At 37.2% G+C, this 9,041-nt stretch overlaps 1 protein-coding gene, 2 long non-coding RNA genes and 1 pseudogene across 4 annotated transcripts; 1 reads left to right on the top strand and 3 right to left on the bottom strand.

Annotated features, from left to right (window-relative positions):
* Positions 1-1,341: 1,341 nt before the first annotated feature.
* Positions 1,342-7,752, bottom strand: LOC103504868 (trafficking protein particle complex subunit 3). Of its 2 annotated transcripts, XM_008469172.3 has the most exons (3): positions 6,094-6,417; positions 5,235-5,732; positions 1,342-1,550 (listed from the first exon to the last, which is right to left on the bottom strand). In XM_008469172.3, the coding sequence occupies exons 1-2, from the start codon at positions 6,130-6,132 to the stop codon at positions 5,235-5,237; spliced, it is 537 nt and encodes a 178-aa protein (XP_008467394.1). In that variant the 5' UTR covers positions 6,133-6,417; the 3' UTR covers positions 1,342-1,550. The 2 variants fall into 2 exon arrangements, with proteins under 2 accessions (XP_008467394.1, XP_026676200.1); XM_026820399.1 differs by lacking the exons at positions 1,342-1,550; positions 6,094-6,417 and adding an exon at positions 7,481-7,752 and having other exon boundaries at positions 4,832-5,732.
* Positions 1,591-2,319, bottom strand: LOC113465302 (annotated as a pseudogene).
* LOC113465689 lies at positions 2,973-3,471 on the top strand. Its single transcript, XR_003390314.1, has 2 exons — positions 2,973-3,096; positions 3,179-3,471. It is a non-coding gene; the product is annotated as an uncharacterized LOC113465689 (long non-coding RNA).
* Positions 6,893-7,445, bottom strand: LOC103505033. The gene is made up of 2 exons (XR_003390313.1): positions 7,378-7,445; positions 6,893-6,938 (listed from the first exon to the last, which is right to left on the bottom strand). It is a non-coding gene; the product is annotated as an uncharacterized LOC103505033 (long non-coding RNA).
* Positions 7,753-9,041: the final 1,289 nt, after the last annotated feature.

Here is a 9,041-nt window from a genome sequence, read left to right on the forward strand (position 1 = left end):
TTAGTTCAAACCAACAATATCAATGAGAAGTACCTACACATATATTCCAGTTGGGTGGAAGAGCTCTGTTGCGAATCCTGCCATTAAAGCCTCTTAACATATGTCATTCAGGCTAATTCCTGTTCGTAAAACCAAAGAAATAGTTTCCTTTGTTAAGAAAAATTCAACTTCCGAGACCGGTTAATAATGAAAATTTTGTTCAACTGACTTGGCGGTGGATTTACTCTTATAGCCGGAAACAAAAGAACAAAAATTAATATGAGAAATTTTGAGTTTGAATTATTTATTCTCAATTTGATCCTCTCACTTTGGAATTTTCTATCGACACATTTCACAGTCGTGCTTGATTGTGACGTGACATGAAGTCATGCTTGATTGAACTGTGTCGTATTCTACAGGCTTGGCGGTGCGCGACGCTTGGAACTCCTGACGTTCGCGCGCAGTACCTACACATATATTCCAGTTGGGTGGAAGAGCTCTTTTGCGAATCCTGCCATTAAAGCCTCTTAACATATGTCATTCAGGCTAATTCCTGTTCGTAAAACCACAGAAATAGTTACCTTTGAGAAAAATTCAACTTCCGAGACCGGTCAATAATGAAATTTTTGTTCAACTGACTTGGCGGTGGATTTACTCTTATAGCCGGAAACAAAAGAACAAAAATTAACATGAGAAATTCTGAGTTTGAATTATTTATTCTCAATTTGATCCTCTCACTTTGGAATTTTCTGTCGACACATTTCACAGTCGTGACATGAAGTCATGCTTGATTGAACTGTGTCGTATTCTACAGGCTTGGCGGTGCGCGACGCTTGGAACAATTGTTTTATGGTTACAAGATTCAAAAATAAAACTAAATATATTTGTTAATTTTCCAGGATGACTGAAAATGACTTTGGGAATTTTGTTCTTTTTCTTTTCTTGTTCTCTCTCAAATTTTTCAGGTAATATGACCATGTTGGCTGATGAAGTTATCAAATGCAAACATTTGTCTCTATATAAACTGTTCACATTTCAGATTTAATAGATGGTTAGACATTAAACAATACAAATTATTACATATTATCAAAGCTACCTACACTAAAAGTGTATTTTGAAGCACACATGATCTTTGGAGTCATTCTGTAATATGCCTGCCCTGGGTACAAACAAAGAACATGCAAGATTTGAATTCCATTCCAAATCTTGGAGATACAACCCCTTTCTTGAAGCACACATGATCTTTGGGGCCATTCTGTAATATGCCTGCCCTGGGTACAAACAAAGAACATGCAAGATTTGAATTCCATTCCAAATCTTGGAGATACAACCCCTTTTTAGTATTTTGAAGGACACATGATCTTTGGGGTCATTCTGTAATATGCCTGCCCTGGGTACAAACAAAGAACATGCAAGATTTGAATTCCATTCCAAATCTTGGAGATACACCCCCTTTTTCAGGTGTGAATTCTTTGATCACAGATTGGGTAAACTACCAAACAAGAATCGACCCAAGGAATGTATGAGTAGAATATTGAGGGGTTACACTTCATTATTTCACTAGAAGGCATCTAGTCCTCCCCTGCTGGGATTGCATCCTGTATTGTTTTACCCCTTTTTCAGGTGTGAATTATTTGATCACAGATTGGGTAAACTACCAAACAAGAATCAACCCAAGGAATGTATGAGTAATGAGTAGAATATTGAGGGGTTACACTTCATCATTTCACTAGAAGGCATCTAGTCCTCCCCTGCTGGGATTGCATCCTGTATCGTTTTGATAAATTTAACCCTCAACTCCGTCACATTATCTCCCTTGAGTTGATCTTGGATAAATTTAGACGTAATATCCAGTTGGACCATTTCACAAGCACCTCTCAAAACTCCTGTCAACACATTACAATATTTTAAATTGGTGCAATTATCTGGCAGTTCAACAAACTCAAGCATTGGATTGGTTTCAAATATAAGAGAAAATTCATCTCCACCAGCACTCCAGTTTGATATATTTGGGGATATCCCCAGGTAGATTCTAAATCCCAACTGAATTTTCTCGGCTGTTTCTTTGAAATCATAACACCGAGTGCTCTGTGTTCTTGCTAGGAAATCTTCTATGAGGCGTATTCCAATGTTGTATCCCATACGATCTAATTGTTTATTTACGTCTTCTACATTGTCATAATCTTTGAGAAGTTGGGAAACCAGTGCTCCATATGTGAGAGTGAACAGCTCAGAATTCTGGAAAAAAATAGTGTCGAGTCTAGATATCGGGAGTCTAGCCGAGATAGCTATCGAAGTAAGAAACGTTACCGAAGTGAGAGTTCGGAAGATCGGTATCATGGTTCGGAGAGATCACATCGGTCAGATCGATCTAAGAAACACAAGAAGTCGAAGAAGTACGATTATGATTCGGATTCCGACAGGACGCCGAGGAAACGAAGTAGATATTCGGTGTCACCTCAGACCAAGTCGTCCAAATCGAAAAAACACAAGCGGTCACGATCCCGCAGCTATAGCAGCAGTAGAAAACACAGGCGATAAGGATTTGAAGTGATGGGAGATAACGAAGTCATGCGTTCACGTTCTTGAAGTCAGATTCGTATAAGCTTAACTCATCCCTTGGGGCAGTGGCCTTCTAAGCCTCAGTCCTCAGAGTGGGCCTTTAGTGTATGGAGTTAACCCAATTCTTGAGGTCAACTCTCATCGGTGTTATGTTGACAGAACGGTGGTGGAAGTGATGTTGGGTTTGATGGAAAACGCTGAAAGTTTGAACTCCTTGAAATCTGGAAAAATCGATTATCCCACTCGTTTGAGTAATAACGGAACTCTGAAATATGAGTTGTATTTCCAAACTCGACTGACGTGGTTGCGTTATTCCTCGCTCTTGTTTTGTGAACTCTCACATCCATTTTGTATTTATTTAACTGCACTTGCCTAAATATTTTTCATCGCATTTCTCCATTAATATTTGACTCGAACATAGTCTTTCCATTTTGTATTTATTTAACTGCACTTGCCTAAATATTTTTCATCGCATTTCTCCATTAATATTTGACTCGAACATAGTCTTTCTAAATCTTTTTTTCTTTGTTACTGTTGTAGTGGTGGATGGTGTAGGTGAATGTCTTCAGCTGAATGTCTTGTAAGTGTGACAACCAGATTGTTCTCTTTGTTACTGTTGTAGTGGTGGATGGTGTAGGTGAATGTCTTCAGCTGAATGTCTTGTAAGTGTGACAACCAGATTGTTCTGGGGCTCCCAACCGTCGTAGGAACGTCCCTTTTTTCTGGGCCAGGGTAAAATCTATGCCATTAAATATTTCTTTTCCTTTTTATTTAGATTATGCGCTTGAACACTTTTTTCACCTTTTTGGCAGATTTTAATCCCATCTTGTTCTGTTAGTTTGTGAGTCCTACAAATCCTACAGGAAATGAAAAATGAACTGTTCCTACGTTCGAGATATACCAGCACTGTGTGAAAATGAGTCTCTGAAATTGAATCATCATTGAAAAAAAAGTCAATATTTTTTGTTTATACATATTTGAAAGATCTTGTTTCTCTCCTATAACATGTTGGATAGTTTTATATTTTCGAATTGCCATTAATATTTGACTCGAACATAGTCTTTCTAAATCTTTTTTCTTTGTTACTGTTTTAGTGGTGGTTGGTGTAGATGAATGTCTTCAGCTGAATGTCTTGTAAGTGTGACAACCAGGTTGTTCTGGGGCTCCCAACCTCTGTAGGAACGTCCCTTTTTTCTAGGCCAGGGTAAAATCTTTGCCATTAAATATTTCTTTTCCTTTTTATTTAGATTATGCGCTTGAACACTTTTTTCACCTTATTGGCAGATTTTAATCCCATCTTGTTCTGTTAGTTTGTGAGTCCTACAAATCCTACAGGAAATTAAAAATGAACTGTTCCTACGTTCGAGATATACCAGCTACCAGCACTGTGTGAAAATGAGTCTCTGAACTTGAATCATCATTGAAAAAAAGTCAATATTTTTTGTTTATACATATTTGAAAGATCTTGTTTCTCTCCTATAACATGTTGGATAGTTTCCTTGACTCTGTACCTAGAAACATTAAATGAGTTGAGATCCCACTTTAGAATTAAACCTCTATACAAAAAGCTAGAAAACTTGCAAGCAGGAAACACATACCAAATTCGAAATTTCGACCACTCTCTTATATTTTGCCCTTTGTTCCCAGACATGAGAGCACTATACAAGGATTTGGTGTGGCTCATTTGCAAAGGTACACTTATAACGCACGAAAGTCTCAGAGCAAAGGTGTGTATTTATTTGTATTCGTCAATATTTTTTGTTTATACATATTTGAAAGATCTTGTTTCTCTCCTATAACATGTTGGATAGTTTTATATTTTCGAATTTAAAATTTTAAATCTAAAATCTCGATTGTAGGTATCATAAAATAAACCATAATTTAGTACATACAAGTACATAGGTATGTAGCATTTTACTTGTCAGTTTTCTGAGGAGTGCTTTAATTAGGTGTATAAATGACAAAAGGCTTCCCTTTTATAAATAAATTTTTCTGTACATATTTTTTAATTTCCTCCATAAATTAATTGTTTTACATCTGTCAATAACACTATTTATTGCTATGCTCCTTGTAAACGGAGAGATATGTTGTTCATAACGACTATGTTCCTGATGAATTCATATGTTGTTCATAACGCGTGTGAATATGGGACAGCTCAGTCCAAGCCAACAATATCAATGAGAAGTACCTACAGATTGTTTTATGGTTACAATATTCAAAAATAAAACTAAATATATTTGTTAATTTTCCAGGATGACTGAAAATGACTTTGGGAATTTGGTTCTTTTTCTTTTCTTGTTCTCTCTCAGATTTTTCAAGTAAAATGACCATATTGGCTGATGAAGTTATCAACTGCAAACATTTGTCTCTAAACTGTTCACATTTCAAATTCTAATAGATGGTTAGACATTAAACAATGCAAAATATTACATATTATCAAAGCTACCAACACTAAAAGTGTGTTTTGAAGCACACATGATCTTTGAGGGCATTCTGTAACATGCCTGGGTACAAACAAGGAACATGCAAGATTTGAATTCCATTCAAAATCTTGGAGATACACCCCCTTTTTTCAGGTGTGAATTATTTGATCACAGATTGAGTAAACTACCAAACAAGAATCAACCCAAGGAATGTATGAGTAATGAGTAGAATATTGAGGGGTTACACTTCATTATTTCACTAGAAGGCATCTAGTCCTCCCCTGCTGGGATTGCATCCTGTATTGTTTTGATAAATTTAACCCTCAACTCCGTCACATTATCTCCCTTGAGTTGATCTTGGATAAATTTAGACGTAATATCCAGTTGGACCATTTCACAAGCACCTCTCAAAACTCCCGTCAACACATTACAATATTTTAAATTGGTGCAATTATCTGGCAGTTCAACAAACTCAAGCATTGGATTGGTTTCAAATATAAGAGAAAATTCATCTCCACCAGCACTCCAGTTTGATATATTTGGGGATATCCCCAGGTAGATTCTAAATCCCAACTGAATTTTCTCGGCTGTTTCTTTGAAATCATAACACCGAGTGCTCTGTGTTCTTGCTAGGAAATCTTCTATGAGGCGTATTCCAATGTTGTATCCCATACGATCTAATTGTTTATTTACGTCTTCTACATTGTCATAATCTTTGAGAAGTTGGGAAACCAGTGCTCCATATGTGAGAGTGAACAGCTCAGAATTCTGGAAAAAAATGGTATGTTAGATGCTTCATCAAATACTGACTGACACACTAAAACAATCTAAGTATGGGGATGAGCATGGTATCTGAAATCCAACCTTGTATATCAATGGTATGTTAGATGCTTCATCAAATAATACTGTCTGACACACTAAAACAATCTAAGTATGGGGATGAGCATGGTATCTGAAATCCAACCTAGTATATCCCTACCACAAAGAAGGTGGATTGTTGAAGATTTGCAAGCATTCATTTTACATGGGGGAGGAAATCATATTTGTCTGATCTGAATAAATATGTGGAGGTAGGCCCCCTACATTTGGCTGTTTAGCTACAGAACACCAATATAGTTTTTATACTCACGACTTTCTTTGAATCCAGTCGATTTCCTTGTCTAGCCATAATTTCTGTGGTCAAAAGAGTCACTCGGTAGAGCAGTATTGATTTTGTAGCTCAGTAACTTGGTGGAAGTCTTAAAAAGCGAAAAAGCTTAAACCCATTTGAGAATTTGAAAGATGAGTGACTTTGTCCCTTTTTTAATGCTCTTGGGCTTGGGCATCAGTTATCAAACTAACACAGGAAAGAAAAAGAACCTGGAAATTCTGGAAAATGTAAAGGAAAATCTCACAGAAACTGAAACTACAAATTTAGGCCGTGGTTATGAACAGGGCCATCGTAGGCCATCGTCGGCCTTTTTGCGTGTAAAGTTGGCGGGAAATTCGAATTTTTGATTTTTTTTCCGCAACTTGTACAATCTGAATTCATTTTTTAATTTGGTAATTATGCATAAGGCGCGTCAATGGCAAATTTACTCAAAATTTCTCTCTCTCTCTTGGGTTACAATCTATTGATTGGTTGGTAACAGTAATCTGGTTTTCCTCCTCCATTCTGTCCGATCTTCTGCTGTCAAATCACGATATCCAAGGCTTTAGCTTTATCTACCGTAAGGTTTTTGTTATAGGTACCTAATGTAAATTTGCTGAAATTTTTCGTCTAGCCATCGATAGTTTAGGGGCGTGACATACTAACTGATATACTCCCACTCTGCAATCTCTTGTTGACTTTTTGTTGCATCTGAGCTTGCTTGAACGCTCGAAGTTTCTTAACATGAGACTGTTACTGACTGAATTGAAGGGACTTCCTTCCCTGTAATCTTTGAGAAGTTGGGAAACCAGTGCTCCATATGTGAGAGTGAACAGCTCAGAATTCTGGGGGAAAAAATGGTATATTAGATGCTTCATCAAATACTGACTGACACACTAAAACAATCTAAGTATGGGGATGAGCATGGTATCTGAAATCCAACCTTGTATATCCCCTACCGCGTTATAGGACTAAATGAGGACTCGTCAATCTAAACGGCTAGTCCTGGGGGTTCGTGTAGCCATGAGTATCCCATAGGCAGACTATCACGGGGATTGCATTACGTTACTTCTAGGTCTGGGGATCTATGATGACAGCGATACAGAGTCCAGCGCATCAGACTTGTATATCCCTACCACAAGGTAGGTGGATTGTTGAAGATTTGCAAGCATTCATTTTACATGGGGGAGGAAATCATTTGTCTGATCTGAATAAATATGTGGAGGTAGGCCCCCTACATTTGGCTGTATAGCTACAGAACAACAATATAGTTTTTATACTCACGACTTTCTTTGAATCCAGTCGATTTCCTTGTCTAGCCATAATTTCTGTGGTCAAAAGAGACACTCGTTTAGCCAAAGAACACCAATATAGTCTTTATACTCACGACTTTCTTTGAATCCAGTCGATTTCCTTGTCTAGCCATAATTTCTGTGGTCAAAAGAGACACTTGTTACAGCAGTATTGATTTTGTAGCTCAGTAACTTGGTGGAAGTCTCAAAAAGCGAAAAAGCTTAAACCCATTTGAGAATTTGAAAGATGAGTGACTTTGTCCCTTTTTTAATGCTCTTGGGCATCAGTTACCAAAACCAAACTAACAGCTAACACAGGAAAGAACCTGGAAAATGTACAGGACTAGTGGAGTGTGGACTACAGGAAAATCTCACAGAAACTACAAATTTTCAAATTTTACCGCTTCATTTGTATTTATGCTCAAGGAGGTTGATTCGTCATGGATATGATGGATTCCTGTAGAAAAAGTGAAGCCATTAATGCTGATAGCGGTTGAAAATTAGGAGCGCGAATTTTTGAAATTCTGGTTTTGATTTCTTATCATTTTTAAGAAAAAAAGTAAAAAAAATGCCAAACCATTTTAATTTGAAAGGTGAAAAAAGTAAGGATTTGAATAAAGTTCTGCTTTTAATTCTATCATCATTGTGTGCACAAGAAACAGCAAAGTATTTGTGAGGTAAGGAAAAAAGTTGAATACACTTACTTACCTAGGTAGGTAACTTAACTACATAAGCTCTATTAACTCTATTTTAAGTAGGTACCTACTGGGATTTGTATAAAGTTCTGCTTTTAATTCTATCATCATTGAGTGCACAAGAAACAGCAAAGTATTTGTGAGGTAAGGAAAAAGGTTGAATACACTTACTTACCTAGGTAGGTAACTTAACTACATAAGCTCTATTAACTCTATTTTAAGTATACCTACTTACTCTCTCTCTGTCAGTGATCTTCAACAGGCCTGAAGTACCTACCTACAATGCTACAATCATACATCAACATCATCCTTGGTACCTACTTACTCTCTCTGTCAGTGATCTTCAACAGGCCTGAAGTACCTACCTACAATGCTACAATCATACATCAACATCATCCTTGGTTACAGATGCCCTTTCTTGGGTCACTCAAGTTCCATTGAATCTAAGATGGTTTTTCCAAGTTGGCTTGGATCTTGGATTCAATTTCAAAAGGTGCTTTTTACTCCCATTGATCCAAGGCAAAACTGCAATCTACTGGAAATACACCTTTCAACTTTTTGCTTTCAGAATTCAACATGGCAGACTTGTATTCCAAAAGTGACATGGAAAATTTGCTCTCTCTGTCAGTGATCTTCAACAGGCCTGAAGTACCTACCTACAATGCTACAATCATACATCAACATCATCCTTGGTTACAGATGCTCTTTCTTGGGTCACTCAAGTTCCATTGAATCTAAGATGGTTTTTCCAAGTTGGCTTGGATTCAATTCCAAAAGGTGCTTTTTACTCCCATTGATCCAAGGCAAAACTGCAATCGGCTGGAAATACACCTTTCAACTTTTTGCTTTCAGAATTCAACATGGCAGACTTGTATTCCAAAAGTGACATGGAAAATTTGCTTGAGGGGCGTTCAACCTAACCCTACAATAACACTGGTCACTGCTCATTTGTGCGTTTAAC

This window comes from Diaphorina citri, unplaced genomic scaffold, assembly GCF_000475195.1.
Source record: "Diaphorina citri unplaced genomic scaffold, Diaci psyllid genome assembly version 1.1 scaffold8, whole genome shotgun sequence".
Classification (NCBI taxonomy): Eukaryota; Metazoa; Arthropoda; class Insecta; order Hemiptera; family Psyllidae; genus Diaphorina; species Diaphorina citri.

What these genes read in the sequence shown, in the direction of transcription:
- LOC103504868 (XM_008469172.3), bottom strand. Translation starts at nt 6,132, where the DNA reads ATGGCTAGACAAGGAAATCGACTGGATTCAAAGAAAGTC. An exon ending in GACTGGATTCAAAGAAAGTC is followed by an intron (nt 5,733 to 6,093) that starts GTGAGTATAAAA and finishes ATTTTTTTCCAG; the next exon opens with AATTCTGAGCTGTTCACTCT.